The 17,776-nt window shown below is 39.5% G+C and overlaps 1 protein-coding gene across 1 annotated transcript in view; it reads left to right on the top strand.

Annotated features, from left to right (window-relative positions):
* The window catches only part of LOC144643925 (A disintegrin and metalloproteinase with thrombospondin motifs 6-like), a 37,690-nt gene extending 21,913 nt beyond the window's left edge, over positions 1-15,777 (top strand). Inside the window, exons 22-36 of the mRNA XM_078503323.1 lie at positions 634-800; positions 1,152-1,241; positions 4,262-4,379; positions 5,007-5,152; positions 5,657-5,777; positions 6,189-6,263; positions 6,839-7,002; positions 7,698-7,824; positions 8,579-8,705; positions 9,478-9,679; positions 9,918-10,059; positions 11,160-11,318; positions 11,867-12,123; positions 12,896-12,998; positions 14,227-15,777. Coding sequence (XP_078359449.1) covers positions 634-800; positions 1,152-1,241; positions 4,262-4,379; positions 5,007-5,152; positions 5,657-5,777; positions 6,189-6,263; positions 6,839-7,002; positions 7,698-7,824; positions 8,579-8,705; positions 9,478-9,679; positions 9,918-10,059; positions 11,160-11,318; positions 11,867-12,123; positions 12,896-12,998; positions 14,227-14,375 — 2,147 coding nt within the window. The 3' untranslated portion in view covers positions 14,376-15,777. The remainder of the gene's footprint in view (positions 1-633; positions 801-1,151; positions 1,242-4,261; positions 4,380-5,006; positions 5,153-5,656; positions 5,778-6,188; positions 6,264-6,838; positions 7,003-7,697; positions 7,825-8,578; positions 8,706-9,477; positions 9,680-9,917; positions 10,060-11,159; positions 11,319-11,866; positions 12,124-12,895; positions 12,999-14,226) is intronic.
* Positions 15,778-17,776: the final 1,999 nt, after the last annotated feature.

Raw genomic sequence — 17,776 nt, 5'->3', positions numbered from 1 at the left:
CGGAAAAACGAAATGTTTCTGCCATGTAGTAGAAGCAAATTGTGCTTCTTGAAAACAAAATTGACGCTGGAAACAATGATTCTCGTGTGGCAAAACTGGGAAACATTGGGAATCATGCGCGCTACGGGTGTTTCTGTAGCCTGCGAGCGGGCTCACTTTGGGGCAAACACGTTTCCTCGTTTTGCCAGGCCTTTAGAGGCTCAACATTTGTTATCCTACTTACAAATTGACAAAAAATGCAAACTGCACATACGTTGTCGTTTGTGATGGAGATATATTATCGCCAGCATCGTCAACAATTTTTTTAGTTCTAATAAATGGCTCGTAGCCATTGTCTTATGTCAGGTTCGGTTAACAGATTAATACGCATATAACGTTGCTTGTGCAGAAAAGAAATGTCAATTCACATGACAGGCGACTTGTGTAACTATCAGAATTGAATTTTTATGTCCAAGCCAACGTAGACCTAGAGCAAATTAAACTTACTGATAGGAAAAACGTTGGAAGGTTTTTTACATTTATGACCAAGCTCGTGATTACAAAAAGGCTGGAATCACGTTTCGAACACGAACTTGTTTCAGTGTGAACATTTGCACTGAAACAAGTCTATCTACCATATTTCTTATTTTGTAGGTCATTACGTGTTTATGGAGACTTCTCGGCCAAAAAGTCCAGGATGGAAAGCCCGACTTGTCAGCAAGTACGTAGGCTTGCGCGTGGCGTGTCTTAAGTTCTGGTATCATGCATTTGGTGATGATGCTCATATGGGTGAACTTCAACTGGTAGTCAAAACAAGTTTGGTAGGTAAAATAGGTTCTGAACGTTTTAGGGTACATTGTAGTTCAAATGTATATTCGAAAACGTTTCTGAACAAAGTGATTCCAGAACTGATGTAAGCTAATTTATTCCTGAGTAGTTAGACCTTTGGATAGAAACTAAAGATACAAATAAACCAAATATAGACGCCACAGTTGTTGAGTACAGACGAGCTAGAGCTTACTATATTTAGATCCAGCAACCGATGTATCTACAATTCGCCGAGTACTTTAACGATGATAATGTCGTGTTTTACTGACAAACAAGAGCTTTTACTAGGATAAATGATACACAGACTTAACTTTGCCATGTTTTTTGTTTGTCTGTTTTGGCAGGAGGAAAAAGTGGTTTGGAGCGTCAACAGAAATAGAGGTGACAGATGGGTGTTAAAATACGCTACGATATTTAGCAAGAGGCCGTACAGGGTAAACAATGTTTATTTACTGAATTTTAATGAGCGAACCTAAAGTTTTTGTGTTTTGCTGCAGCCGCAATGGCTGCAAGCAAAACACATTGAGAGCTGAAGTTTGTGCCGTAAGGGCCGTAAGGTGTAAGTGCCGTAACAGAGGAGAAATCTGAACTACCGATGTCAATCAAATCCATGAACAAACAAAATCGAAACCAATGAACCGTAGCGCTGATCGCATTCGAAGTTACGGGCCAAAGTATTCGAACGCAAACCACGTTGGACACGTTGGAAAACAGAAAACCGATTTAAAAGTATATCGCATTGGGAAAGAAAACAAACTGTGGCGCGACCACTCCAGTTTTATGAGAAAATTATTCTGCAGTTTTCATCATTTACGAAAAGAGCGAAGACTTGGAACCTCGCCGAAGGTCATAAATATTTTCTCCAAAGGACCGGTTAGTGCACAGTTTGTAAACTTTCGCTTTGAAAATAAACTTACCCTCACCTTGTCTACACTGTCTACAGCATACTAGTACTGTATTAACTCTGAACTTCATATTTTAAAATAAAATGTATGAACGTGTAACTTGTCACGCAAAGACAGCTGGAAAGGAATATACCATGCTGGTAGGCTGCACCGCTAATTGTAGCTGTATTCGAGCTATATAAAAGACAGCTAGAAACGAATTAATACTAGTAACATCACAATGGGAAAGAAACTTATTCAGTGGTGCACACCGTCGAAAACAAAGAAATATTAAAGGAAGTTCTCATTCACCAGATTCACTGCATCAGATGCAACATTCGTCAGTTCGTGTTTAAATGCGTGGCGACCAGTTTGTTTACTAGTTATTAAAAAATAATACGGTCTTCATTTAATAAACAGTTCATCCTTAAATTTCAGCTTTTCTACGACTGACAGGTAGGTACTATAGTATAAGCCCCGCTAAAATAGCTGGAAAGGGAAAGTTTTTTGAAAAATGAATTTTTGACTGCCAGACGCGCTGGCGCCACATGTTTATTTTGTGAAGATTAATTAAACGCCGTGAAAAATAGAATTTGATGTCCAGCGAGCCACTGCATCTTCGGCTACGCAGTCCTCAGTGAATCCTCCAACTTCACAAATTTCTAAAACTTTAAGAAAACGAACTTTCGCAGAATCAAAAATTGGTCCTTATCGATCTTCCGATCTTGTTGTGAAGACACTGAAATTCGACGAGTGTTCATGCGTGAAGGGATGACTGACGAATGATAATAATTATTTGTAAACTTTCGCTTTCTAAATGAACTTTGCGTTACGTTCAACGCCGTCTTTCTGTTGTTGTACGCCGGTGCGCGTGCGATTATTTATAATTTCTGAATTTTGCATATTTAACTCAGGGTGACACAACAAATTTGTTAAGAGTTAGTTGTTCCAGTGTTTAATTTGGGTGAAAGTGGTTAAAGAACCACTGTCTTGTCACTAATAAATATATCACATTGAGTTCTTATAAGGTCAATAGATTCTGTCTTTTTCGTTGTTGTTAAAACGCTACCATTGTGACAATGATTCCAAATACAACTAACGGTAACCAGTGAGATAACGCCACTAAAAGAATCACATTGAGTTCATTGAGATTTTTTTATAATGTTAAGAGTTACTGTTTTTTATCAAAGAGACAATCATGTCAGACATTACGTTAACTTACTAGTAATTAAATTATGTTTGCTGTCTTTGATTTCAACATAACATTGATCAGTAAAATTATCAGGATTGAATTAACACAAAGTGACTACAATATAGTGCAATTATTAACCTGCACACAAGTGACAGACAATAAAAGACGTTGGATTTCAATCTCGACTCACTTGTCTTTCATCAACATGTTCCCTAAGACTTTGCTCTAGCAGCAAAACACATGGACCCATTGGGGCCCTATTTTTCTGGATTAGTGTTATGTGACGCCATTGCTGGAACGGCTGAACCTTTGAATTCCTCTGTGCAGTCGGAGCCTAGCTAGGGTATAGTTTCTTTACCGGCAATGGCCGGTTACACAATAAAAGACGGACAAATCGTCTAGACGGACAAGTCGTCTGACGATTTGTTCGTCTAGACGACCAAGTCGTCTTTGAAAAATCGTCTTTCTAGACGGCCAAATCGGCGGACAAATTCAGACGACTTGTACGTCCAAAATCGTGTCCGTCCCGTTTTCACACTAGGACGACTTGTCCGTCTCAGACGACTTGTACGTCTCTAGTGTGAAAACGGCCAATGAGTTAGACTGTAGTTTATCACGCCTATTGTGATCGTAAAGTCAAAGGCAGCCCTGAAAAGAACTTTTGTCGGCGACTGACTTGACTATTCTGCAACTAGGCATGAGCAGAAGTCATCCTCAGAGTCAAGTGAAAAGATGTTCATTCCGGCAGTTATAAGGATAATTTATAGTTTTAGTATTTTTTTAGTTTTCAGTCTAAGGTTTATATTGACTAGGGCGAAGCGCAACCACACGCAGCTCACCGGACGGCTATCGTTTTAAAACAACAACTACACAACAACAAATGAACAACAATACAAGAATCACAATTAGAGACGTAACTAGCAAGAGGCAAGACGAGGCACTTGTCTACCCTCTAGATTTTAACCCCAATTTAAAAACAAAATATGTTTAGTTGGGGAAATAATTCCCAGTTGAAAAAGATTGATCATTTTTCAAGAAGCACCTTGTGAAAAAATGTTTAAGAAAGAGTTTCAGAGCTTCTAGTTCTCCAAAGTTTCAGGAGGTCATGCATGCCCCCAGAACCTCCTAGCAAGATGTTGCCACGTCTACGCCAAAGGTCTGGTTACGGACCTGTTAATGTAGACTTTGTAGATGCAGCACTCACAGAAATACTGACCCGTGCAAAACAGCTGGTGGCAGCCAGACACCCATGGGGTCAGTCTGAAGCATAAAACCGTTTTCGTCTTCAAAACAACTGCTAAGGATTTCAAACTTGGATAACTGAAGTGTTAAATTATCCTTGACAAAACTTACCTTGTTTGTTACATTTTGTTTCCAGTTCATTTTCCAAGGTGTCAGAGGCGATGGCTACCTCAGTGATTTTGCTTTAGATGACATCTCGCTTGAAAATAACCCGTGTGGCCTGGGAATGATGGGATTAACGTCAATCAACAACAGTATGTTTTATACAAGCCACTGTCATATGCCTATAGCTAGTACCAGAAAAGTTTTACTGGCCAAACCAGTGTCTCCGAAGGGCTTATATCTTCATTGCGACTCGGTTATTAGTCAAAAAATGAAGACTGAACCATCTGAGAATTAAAGAATAAACGCCCGTAAAACGATGGGATTTAGAGAGAGCAATCTTAACCCTTCAGCTAATAATGCGGTATAGAATTGTGATTTTATTTTAGTAGTTTTCAGTACCTTATTGGTGTTTGAATCCTTCAAGCCTTTTTTCCTGCAGAAATGTCACAACGAAATGAACATTGTAACTTTCATATTCCTTTCACTGAGTTATTTGGTGTTTAAATTCAAGTTAAGTTTGTCCAGAGCAATTGAAAAGTAAATGTGTTTATGTGATGGCCTTTCTATCATGTGATGATTCATCAATAAAAGTGTGCCACCTCCCAACTTGTAACTAATACCGCGACAGAAAACGTTATGTGGCGGATTGTAACAGGTCCCACAGAAAAAGTCAGCATTATTGTACACCAGATTTGCGTGGGAATTTAAGTAAGTTTTGTCTAAAACGGTTTGGCAGGAAATCTTCATTTTAATCTTCATTCTAATTTTGTGTTTAGAAATAAGCCTTAATCCTTGTCAACACTTCTGTGAAGCAACCAAGGACGGTAACAGTGTGGATGTCGTAGAGATGGATATAGAAAACGGGACCCGCTGTTACGACAACTATAGTTCGTTTGATGTCTGTATTCAAGGAAAATGCCAGGTATATTAAATATAATGCTCTAGCTCTTTGTATAAGTGTTAAAAAATACTTCCTGAAGAAATACAGCATAAGCTGCCTGTCCTGATATGACTATGAGACTGCGTGATGCGGTTCTAGTCAAGACCCACATTTCACTCTTGCTCACCAACACTCTCCAGTAGCTCAGTGGTTAAAGCGTCTGGAGCTCTGAGTTTCTACCAAAAAAAAAAAAAAGCAAAAAAAACACTCTAAATCTATTTATTTAAATACAAAAAAAAAAATACTTCGGCATGAATACTTTATTATAATAGTGTGTTTTCCCCTTATGTTAGAAGTAATATGAATCCTAGTTTATTTCATGACTCTGATAACAGACTTCAATCGTCTTACGTACACTTGGTTTTATATTGCATAAGTGCTTGCAGCGACACATGCAGTTCGTCTACATGTAAATATTTTCAGTGACAAAAAAGCTCGCGAAGGTTTTGATTAACACCTTTATCTGTTTTGATCTCCACCCTACAGCAAGTGGGATGCGATGGTGTTATTGGATCTAACAAAACTCTGGACAGTTGTGGTGTGTGTAACGGCAACAACGAGATATGTTCACAGACTAAAGGATCTATTACTACATTGCCGAAAGAAGGTAAAAACTTCACAATCAAGTCATAACGTAAACCAGTTTAATTCAATGAAGGTATCTTAACTAATCGGCCACACATTAGCTAAGGTTGATCTGCTATGATTTTCGCAATAGGCCAAAGTGGAGGACCAAGACTCAGAAATAAGGGAGGAGGGGTGAACTGAAGATGGGAGGGGGAGGGAGAGGTTTTGGTCTCTTATGTCCCTACCCGAGAAGAATACATTGTTTATTCTAATATTGTTATCTTTGTAGAATACGTTAGACTATCTTAAACGTTTGTGTAGTCTGTACATTTCTGCTGCTTGGGTCGTAAAGGACAAACTACCTCGACTTGCCTTGTTGTAACGATCTTTAACTTCTCATCAAAAAATAATTGTGACGAGGAAGTTATTGATAATGTGACTGTTATTTCAGATCTTCAGACGTTACTCGAGTGTCCAGTGGGAGCTACCAATATCATGTTAGAAGATTCATCTCCAAACTTCCTCGGTTAGTGCTTCGAATTGTGTACAGAGTGGTGATGCGTTTCTTTGTAATGTCGTTTTGGTTGTTTGTGATATGCTCGTAGTGTAGCAGCTTTGCATTACATGTCGTTTCTTCGTTCATTCACACAAGGTGCCATCTTATGGATCGCTGGTTCTTCATATTATACGGGCTCCCAATTTCCGGCTTTCTATCGTTACTTGAAGAAGGATAATTATGTCAAGGAGCTTAATTTTAATACCCAGTCAGTTCAGTCGCTCCCCAGACATTCCCACGACTTTAAATGTTTATTGTTATATAATTGTTTATGTTTGTAGTAATCATGATCCAATGTAATACATTAGTTTTTTTTTTTTTTTTTTTTTTTTTTTCAAAAAATAAATCAAAATACCCCCCAATACATTATATCAAACCCTGTGGAATAATTTTAAATATAGCAGTAATATTAGTAATATATTAGTTTAGCACACGACCTCACAAGCATTGTGCTTAAAACCTGATCGTGTTCAAATAAAGGATATGATGATGATGATGATGATGATGATGATGATGATGATGATGATATATTTATTGATCAACAGTTTTAGATGGCATGGGAACAGAGAAGCCATATTTTAATGGTGCCGAAGAGACGTCCATGTCGACAGTGTATGGATTTGCTGGTGCAAAGTTCGTCTATCGGCGGCAAGGTCACAAAGAGGCTCTAACTGCACTGGGCCCAATCAAAGATAGAATCGTGGTGAAGGTAAGTCGCATAAAGTTATGTAAATATTTCAAGAGAAATTCTATTGGATCTTAAAAAGCCAGCTAGAGTATTGCCCTTTGCGTGACAAATTCCCTCGACCCAGTGAGAGCCCCCACTCCTTAATGGACAGGAGGGAAGAGGTAGGGAAAACTAATCTCCAGTTAACTTAAAAAATAAAAATAAACACCACCTTGGTTCTTCAAATCTTTTGGGGTATGTGGCAGACGTTTGCTTTACACTTTGGTTTTCGCGTTAACCACAGGTGAAGAAAAAGAAATACCTCTTACAGTTGCTAAAAGGAGTAATTAATTTGGAGGGCTTAACGCCCTTTCCACAGAATTATTTGGCCGGAAATTGATTCTCGACCTTGTTTTTTTTTCCAGTTGCTCTGTACGTGATTACTCTGATAAGCAAGGTTCATTGATATAAAACGGCCTCATATCGCTAAAAAAAATAGTTGTATAAAACCTTTCTGTGTGAATAAAAAGTTACCTTGAAGGAAATTAAAAAAAGTATCAGGTGTGACCTTTTTCCGAAGAGTCATCTAAATGTACAATAAAATCAGGTAACAAACCTGAGAAACGATTGACCTGTTTTTCAGGCCGTCCTTTCAACATTAGTTTCATTTGTATCTCCTTACTGAAATTCTCATGAATAAACAGCAATCCAAACGCTCTCAAATGTCTTTTTTGCAGGTTAAGATCAGCGACCAGCCAGCTCCTATAAATCTACGTTATCTTTTCTACAAACCAAATAGCAATGGCAGTCAATATTATTGGTCTCATTTCGCGTGGTCTCTCTGCTCCAGGACATGTGGAGAAGGTTTGTGCATGAATGATAAACTAATAGCGTATTTAAATATTAACCTTTCTAGTTGTTGTAAGGGGAAAGAGGGTCTGGATAGGGTTAACTGTTAGCTGAGAATTGATCAAAATTTTAACTGCCAGCTAAGAAATGAGGTATTTTTGACTATTAGCTGAGATCTGAGATTTGCAAAATCTTCTGATAGAGTTTACAAAATAGACCGAAAGGTTTACTGTTAGCTGGAAAATCACCGACCATTTAACTCTGTGACAACTGGGACTCCATCATCCCCCATCCAGACCTTCGGTCGGTGCATGTTATACGTTAGCATGCATGCCCAGGTGAAAAATTAAGTTTCATGCGTTGCGCGAACAATTAAATTGAACGTTAATTGCACATTTTAATTAGTCATTGAGTGGAAGGTATTTTACTTCTTGAAAATGCCTGCTACATGTGTATGGTCGTTAATCGTTTAGACGGTCAAATTGCTTTCTAGACATGTGACAAGCTAAAATAAAACATAAGTCGCGGACTAGAAGATGTTGCCTTGATATACTACAAAGTTTTTAGAACCGCGTTCCACTTTACACTCAGAGCTAGTTTGGTTACCAGCAAGCCGCTTTTTCAATGGCTCTGGTAACAGTGAAAGGCATCGTCGAGCAATAAACGAGGATTTTTAGGAATTTTTTTTCTAACCACTTCAAATCTCTCCCGGCTCACAAAATGTAAGTGGTGGCTAAAATGTCGTTGCCGTTTTGTTTCTTATCTTTAGGAATTCAAACACGCCTATACAAATGTCGCAAACACGACGACAGCACTGAGGTTGCGGAAAGTAACTGCTTTTCAAGCAACAAACCCGAACCCTTGACAAGGCCTTGTAATTTGACAGCTTGTGAGAGGTACGTATAGGCAGAGTAATGACAAGTCCTTCATTTATTAGTGTTTGCGCAACATTTAATCATAACCCTTAAGGAAACTGGTTAGCGTTTAATTGACAAGATAATGGTGCGATGGACTAGCATCCCATCCAGGGGGAAGTAGCAATACTTCTTAGTCGCTTAATGCTAAAGAAACTGGGATAAGCTCCGGCTGTATGGGCCACTTGGCTCGGACACAGACTTTACCTTAACCTTAAGGAAACCGGTTAGCGTTAAACTGACAAGTTAATGGTGGTGCAAGTCTCCCTTAGTTTCCTTGCCAGCACACCCCTCAATAAACTTAGAATATGATGTTTTTTCCACAATATTTCGGCCCCAAGTCTCGCGTGTTCGGTGGTTACCTACTTTTTACTGAAGAAACAGGATCTCTAATATATCCATTGTTTAGTATGTACCACAAAAAAAAAAAAAAAGCAAAAAAAAAAAAAAAAAAAAAACGCGCAAGAAAGTGGGGGGGGGACACAAGTGAAAAGTGCTTCTCGCGCGCTCTGATTGGTTAACTTGATCTGAGGTGATTAGCAAAGTACTATTAACCTCCGAGAAGCCGATGAGAAACAAAATGGCTTCCCGTTTCACTTTGTTAACGAAATTAATGTTTTGGTCCGCTAGTTATTCAGCGTGTGGTTATATTGTAAAACAATTATTCACCTCAGTGGTTCGCGGCTTGGTAAATATCCACCACTATTCAACTCCACTTCAGGTGAATAATTGATAATTTTCCTCTTATACTCAGGTATGAATGGCGCGTTTCTCAATGGAGTGACTGTTCACTGCCTTGTAATGGTGGAAACCAAACTCGCACAGTTGAATGCAGAGGCGTACTGGCTGATCACCAGGTCAGCTCTTCGCACTGTACCGCGAAGAAACCTGGGGACGAACAGATTTGTAATGACGAGCCGTGCCCGGCGAAGTGGATTGTGGGTAACTGGTCAGAGGTGGGTAATTTTATTTAGTATAATTTGTTGTTGCTATTGCAAATGTTAGAAATTACAATGAAAAGAAAGAAACCTTTTCTGATAATCGCTATGACGATTTTTTTTTTTTTTTTTTTTTTTTTTTTTTTTTTTTTTTCTTTTTTTTTTTTTTTTTTTTTTTTTAAAAAAAATTAAAAAACAATTAAACCACAATTTGTAAAGCCCTAGACTCATGTGTAACTTTCTGTTTGTGCTGTAGTGTTCTAAAACTTGTGGAAGTAGTATCCAGTCCCGCTCAGTTGAGTGCCTGGATATACTTGGTGCCTTGTCGCTGAATTGTCCGCGTGACACGAAAGCAGCAACTAGGAAAGTTTGTAGGAAAGAGCCTTGTGAAGGGGATGGTGAGTTCATCTTTGTGTTTTTCCAGTGTAGCATTCTTAATTAAAAAGATGATTGCCGCGTAACATAGATTGTTCTAACGGCGTCATGGTTCTCACTCTGGGGTCACGCAAGTCCGCTTTATGGTGTGTCACGTAACTGCACTATTTGTAATGTAATACCAAATTTTGCTGAGGAAATCGTATTACCTAAATGCTTCGAAAGTAACGGCCTCGTTACTTTGGTATTTGTTAGCCTTTTCCTGTCTCTACGTTAGGAGGGTTGCAACCATCGGGTAGCTATATAACACGTGCAGCATATGGTAAACCGATCTATCGTAAAATAATTAAAATGCTTTTTATAAAACAACGCGGAAAGAATCAGTTTTAATGTTTTATACAAAGAGAAAAATAATACAGCTTAATCTACAAAGCAAACGACAGATCAGATCGGTACAGCTTGCCGCATCGTTTATTTCTATTCTTTCGGTGCTTCGCTACTTTAGGAGAGTCATTATGTTCGAGATTTCCCAACAGCTGATAAATTTTATCGCTTCTTTTGGAGGCTCGGTCGTTACTTTCGGAAGTACCGTCTACGTGGTATTATGGTTAACTGAGGTAATTTTTCTATTGCAATACTCACCTTAAAGGGACTATATCACGGATTTTAACAGATTTTTGAACAGCCCAAATTTATATTGGTGTCGTAGGAAACATAAAATAATGGTCCATTTTTATTAACGGTTGCTATTTTTAGAACACTGAAACTATTTAAAAGCGCGTTTGGCAGCCGATGGCTCGAATCAGTGGAAATGGATTGCAATTTAAAAACGTTTCCAGGTTGTTTCCGCGTGCCTTCAACCAAAAAAAAAAAGATATTTGATGCCGAAGTTTGATTTCTATCCCCAAATAAAGGTTATATCTTCCTTAAAATGTTCAAAGACAATGTTTTTCATGGGTAAAGCTGCCTAGCACTTTTTTCAGAACAGTTTAGACCAAAAAAACTGCGAAATCCCCGTGATTTATAAAGAATTTGTTTATAAATTAGTACTGACCATCAATAACACATTGCGTTAGACATTTAGACGAATATTCAACTCTAAAATGTGACCCGTTTCCTGTAGTTTTCACAAACATGTCATGCTCGTTTGAAGACGGGTTCTGTGAGTGGAAAAACGTGCATGGCTCCACCCTGGATCAGTTTGACTGGAAACTGTGGAACGGAAGTACTCCAAGCAGGAACACAGGCCCTTCCAACGACCACACCCTTGGGACTTCAAAAGGTGGGTCACCTGACAGTTACACACTTTGCCTTTCAATTTTGTTTGGTTTAAGGATCATAGCCAGCCACGCATTTGCTTTGGTTTACAAACGAGAGTTTCGGTATTATATTTTACGCGGACCGTGTCTAAACGAAAGAGATCACTGTGAAAGAGTTAAAGGTAATTTATACAGACTTCCAGTAACACAACTTACAACCATACAATTTTCATAATTTCGATGCCATCGGAAATGGCAGAGACTGACAAGGGTCCTTTATTTATTTTTTTATTTTTTTTATCTTCATTAAACTATCTTTACCAGGTGGTTATAAAGTATAGAAGTGACTGGGGAATGCGAAGTTGGGGGGGGGGGGGGGAGAGGAGAGGGATGGCAAATTTTCGCCCATATTATTTTCGTGTTTTTTAAGACTGTTTATTCCCCCTCTCCCAAAAAAATACTTAACATTTCCAACTCTCCCCCAAAAATCTTAAAGACATAATTTTGAGACTTCAAGTTAAGATTAAAGTGTTACTGATTTATTTATTTCTCGTATTCTTTTTCTTGTCAGGTTATTATGCATACATAGAAGCATCAGATCCCCAAAAACGAAATGACCGCGCAAGGTTAATAAGTCCAATGGTTCGGGCCAAAAAAATCTGTATTGACTTTTGGTATCACATGTACGGTGCAAACATGGGCTGGCTCCGTGTTATCTACAAGAATCCAGACTCCAGAAGAGAGCGGCGGCTATGGCATAAGTCAAGAAATCAACTTAACGAGTGGCATAACGAAAAACTTACTATTTCCTCTTACTTGCCATATCAGGTAAAATCGAGCTCTTTTGACCTTGTCGGGGGGAGGGGAAGGGATTTCGAAGCTGAAACCTTTTTAGGTTAGTTTTAGTTCAGTTCCTTTCTCCGAGGTGGGGGATACGGGCAGATATGAGTTGCCTTTATTTGTCACTTTTAGAAGTGATGAAACAGTCGATGAAACATAAAAGCTGTCTGACGGCATTACGGAAATCAAGTATTGGTTAATATCGGGAAATCATTGGTCAATAAAGAGGTCACTAAAACTTGTATATTAACCTAAATATTCAAATTCACTTACACTTGCACCAAGTCGCCCTCTATTGGCGAGCGAAGCGAGCCGAAAAGCGTCGCGAAGCGACGACCGCGAGCGACGAAGTCGCGACATATCTAAACCGCGCGTCGAAGAACTTTGAGAAAGTCTAAAATTCACTTTAATATTGAAAATGACGATGACACAGTTGGTCCTTTCGAAACATGTATTCGAAACTTCTTAAAATTTATGAGTAGTCTGACCAACAAAGGAAGACCAACTTAACAAATCAACAAAGTAGTAATAAACCAATTGAAAAATAAACAAGGATGTTCAATTAAGACAGATAATAAAAATAACGAGAACGGTGAAAGCTTATTACGAAAGACAAACTTTTTAAAAAAATGGCCAATTTTTTTAAGATGGGTCGTCTGTAAAATAGCCCCTAAATTTCATACACCGCCTTTGTTGTTATGTCGTCTGTAATATAGCCCCTAAATTTCATACACCGCTTTTGTTGTTATGCTGTTTGCAGATTATAATCGAGGCTATTCGTGGCAGAGGATTTTCCAGTGATGTAGCCGTGGACGATATTAAAGTTACCAATGGTGGATGTCCTCCAAAGCAAGACGAAACACGTGGGTTTGTAGCATAAGCGTATATAATTTTTTATCAACTTCGTACTCGAAAACAAATCTGGCATCCAGTGTGCTGTAATACATTAAAACCCCGCGTATACTGAGAACTTGGGTTTTTTAATTTAGCCAAAACAGGTTCTTATATAAATGGTACTTAAAGAAAATTTAGGCTACCAAGGTTCTTAAATAGATTCTTATATTTTCATATGAATTTCATTTAAATATGTTATAAATATCATCTCGTAATACAATATAAATCATTTAAACCATCATATCTAAATGCAGTACAGTGCAGGTATGTCCTTGCAACAAAACATAACAAACAAACTCATGGTTAGTTCTCTGAATGCCATTTCAAAGTTGATTCCAAGAAAATCTTGGGATAAATCAGTACATTCATAGCCAGTTCCTTACTAAAAACCAAACAATCAAACTACGGTATTGCCTTTTTTTTGGAGTTCTCTGTGACGCTCTATAATGAGCAATGCATATGAGGAGAAACTTTTACAGCAACTCCACTGATAAGAACCTAACTTAAATTTTTTGCCTTAATAGGTTCTTATGTGGAGGGGGCTTAAAATGAAAATTTTAGCCTATTAGGTTCTTAAAATCCAGGTTCTTATACGCGGGGTTTTACTGATACTTCTGAGCTTGATCTTTTATTTAATAAAAATTTCCCCCCCCCCCCCCCACACCCCCACCCCCCACAATACCCCACCCTCACCCTCACCAAAAGCAGACTCCTTCCCTATCTATTCAAATTATGACAAAAAATGTTGAGTATTCGAGAAATGTCGAGAATTCGTCCTTAGAATGGAGGATAGTAACGCATGCACGATGGGTACGTTCAAGTTGAAGACCCCACTCGTACCATTGTCCACGATCTGTTAATTTTCATTAGTTAATTTTGGTCACTTTTCCAACGTAATGTTTAGCTATTCAAAACGATTTATTCTGGGAGCTGGCGAGAAATTTTACAATCTGGGAGGATTTTCTTGGGTCGGGATAATGTAGCAATGGGGATGTAATCACGAAATGCATATTTTGGTAGAGGTAGGTGTCTCAGGAGCCGTACCGCGCCTCTACGGGCGCGGTACTCGCCCCAGTTCCGTACTCGCGTGACTGATCCCAAAGTCTTCAAATAAGGCACACATGTAAAGCAAACGGTGTGTACGATGTAGGCCATGTTAAATTCAATCCCTGTTTTTGTTTCTCTTTTTCCTTTTAGTTCAAAATCAGTGTAGAGGCGATAGATCAAACTATTGCAAAGCTGCGATACGCCTTAACTGGTGCTCTTCAAAAAGATGGAGTCAAATATGCTGCCAGACATGCAAAAGATCCACTGTGAGCAAAAGAGCCCACCTGAGCGGACAATAGCAATCAGCAAACAAATAGACGACACAGGCGGATCTTCCCTGGTACTACTTCGTTTTGGACTTATGCCATATGCTGTGTAAACAGATGTTGTATGTAAAATGGCGGACAATGTAAAGGACGTTTTGTACAGTTTAAATAGCAATTATATAAGGAAGTATTAGAGGATTTTTAATGTTCTTTGTAAACAGTTTTGAATGTCAAATATACGAAGAATCACTCAGGTATTTTAGTGCATTTTGTAAGCTTTTTTAAATATACACACCGCTCTCATTTTAAACGATTTCCTCCGTGGAAAACGTTTCGAGTTTCAGTTAACAAACGTGAACATGTAGTTATCTGTTTAAAAAAAGTGCATGCAAAGCGTATAAATTATCTACCGGAATGGACTTTTCACCCTTAACTCTGTAATCCCAAAGTAGAGTAACGTAATTTATCCTTAAGGCCTGGCAAAACGAGGAAACATGTTTCCACGAAAACTCACAGCGCGCGCATATTTGCTTCTGCTACATGGCAGAAACATTCCGTGTTTCCGCTCGGCATTAAACTATGGCAAGACGAGGAAACATGGGAGGCGGTAAATGGTTAGTGCGCCGGACTCCGGATCGAGCGGTCCGAGTTCGAGCCCCGGCCGGGGTCACTTGTGTTGTGTTCTTGGGCAAGACACTTAACTCTCATAGTGCCTCTCTCCACCCAGGTGTATAAATGGGTACCGGCGACATAATGCTGGGGGGGAACCCTGCAATGGACTAGCATCCCATTCAGGGGGGAATAGAAATATTCCTAGCCGCTTAATGCTACGGAAACCGGGATAAGCTCCGGCAGTGTGGGCCGCTTGGCTCGTGGCTTCTCCTTCAAGACGAGGAAACAGTTATGGAAATTGCCAGGCTTTACAATAGCGCAGACAACTGTTGAGATTAAAGGAAATCACCAAAAGACGGTATCAGAGTAGTCTCCTTTGCAGCCAATATGAGTGTCGTCACGCAACACTTCTCCCCACCTGATGGTGGGTGAGGAGTATTGCGCGACGGCCCAAACAACAAAAAAAAAAAAAAAAAAAAAAAAAAAAAAAAATAAATTGTAAAAAAAGTGCATATCAATGAGTAAGAAAAATTACTTTTACAGTTAAGCTTTTGTTGCATTTCTGTGAGGAGTCTTACTTTTTGTATCGGGACATTTTCTTGTACTCGATCCATCTGTACTGAGACGTTTAACGACAATACGTTAAACCTCCCGTCATAGGTGGAGAAGGGAAGCTATCTGACAAACATGCATGTACTTGATGTTTCTTGTAAATTTAGAGGGAGGACAAGATGTATATCAACCTCGTATATTGGATATTTTTATCACACTTTTATGACAAATAGGAAATAAATCAATAAAATATGTTACGAGAAATACAGAAGTGGAGTTTTTTTCATCATTCCTATCCCGCGAGCCGAGCAATTTTTTTTACCCCCACTTTCGAGGCATTTAAGTTTTATTTTTTGAATTTTATCAAAGACGAAAAAGGAAAATGTTCAACATTATGTGCCCCGTGGTGAAGACGAACTCGGATCGTTCGATGGAGAGGGAGTGTGATAACCTAAGCCACCGCCACCCTTACAAATATAGAGAGCTAACCGTAAACAGGTTAACCAAAGTGCATAGTAGGCTAACCTAAGTGAATAGTAGGTTAACCGAAGTACATAGTAGGCTAACCGAAGTACATAGTAGGCTAACCGAAGTGAATAGTAGGCTTACCCAAGTGAATAGTAGGCTAACCGAAGTGAATAGTAGGCTAACCCAAGTGAATAGTAGGCTAACCCAAGTGAATAGTAGGCTAACCGAAGTGAATAGTAGGCTAACCGAAGTACATAGTAGGCTAACCGAAGTGAATAGTAGGCTTACCCAAGTGAATAGTAGGCTAACCGAAGTGAATAGTAGGCTAACCGAAGTGAATAGTAGGCTAACCCAAGTGAATAGTAGGCTAACCCAAGTGAATAGTAGGCTAACCGAAGTGAATAGTAGGCTAACCGAAGTGAATAGTAGGCTAACCGAAGTGAATACTGGGCTAACCGAAGTACATGGTAGGCTAACCGAAGTGAATAGTAGGCTAACCCAAGTGAATAGTAGGCTAACCGAAGTGAATAGTAGGCTAACCGAAGTGAATAGTAGGCTAACCGAAGTGAATACTGGGCTAACCGAAGTACATAGTAGGCTAACCGAAGTGAATAGTAGGCCAACCGAAGTAAATAGTAGGCTAACCGAAGTGAATAGTAGGCTAACCGAAGTGATTAGTAGGCTAACCGAAGTGAATAGTAGGCTAACCGAAGTGAATAGTAGGCTAACCGAAGTACATAGTAGGCTAACCGGAGTTCGAATTCGCGAAGTAGGCTCACCGGTTACTAGTTACCAGTCGATGACCGTAAGTGGCGGCCATGTTGAAGTGCGTGTAAAAATATGCCCGCGCCGATCGTTTGGCGCTCATGTGCTTCATGAGCGAGTGCTGGCCGACTCGTTCTCTGCCGCTCGTGTATGAAATGCACCAAACGCAGGATATCTCGACTGTTGTGTTAAATTACCGTTGAAAAAGTAAGTACAGTCGGAGCTCTCGTAAGTGAGCGGCCATCTCGGGAATTTGAAAAAGATGTCGTAACTAGAGTAGACTGCAAAACAGTCGTTTTTTCTCTGTTAAGTCGTTGGAAAAAGCGCTTATCGAAGGCGCGAAGCGCTGAACGTTGAGGCGCGAAGCGCCGATCGTCTCGCGCGCCTCGCACTAGCAGTTTTGACATTGACTCCAGACCTCTCGCTTTCGTTCGAAGACGGCCGAGCGCGTTTGCAAAAGATACGACTGTTTTGCAGTCTATAACTAGAGCTGGTCACTTGGGAGAATGAGCTCTCGAAAGCAACCACGTGCTGAAAACAATAAAGGCTGGTGACTTTCTAGGGCTTTTTTTAGCATATAACTTTCTATCTTAGGTCTCAAAGACACGTTTTCTCCAAGCCCAAATCGTTTTGAACTTTTAACTCGAGATCCTTTAGCTTGCAAACGAGCATTATTAGGCAATGTTATTGCGGTAGATGCAACCACGTAGCTTCAACGGACATTCACTTCGGACCTTCCGACCTATTCCTCACCATAGACTTAAGTTTTATGAATGGCGCAATGCTAATTTCCTTCAATATTATTGATCGATCGGCAGTCTCCCTCTTGAATGGAATGTGTTTTTGCATCCCTCGCGACTGCAACTGGAAAACTGGAAAACACAGTGACTGTACGCTCAGGAGGCAGTTGCGTTAATATTCTGGCGCAGAGTCAGTTCGTGCCTCTCGCGCTATTCATCTAGCGAATTTCTCATCCCAGAAAAAATTCTAGACGAATAGACCCCTGAAACTTGACAGTTAAATTCTGGGATACGTGC

Source organism: Oculina patagonica, chromosome 2, assembly GCF_052425735.1.
Source record: "Oculina patagonica isolate OP01 chromosome 2, crgOcupat, whole genome shotgun sequence".
NCBI classification, from domain to species: Eukaryota; Metazoa; Cnidaria; class Anthozoa; order Scleractinia; family Oculinidae; genus Oculina; species Oculina patagonica.
The sequence above is the reverse complement of the archived record's forward strand: the minus strand, read 5'-3'. Positions and strand labels throughout refer to the sequence as shown.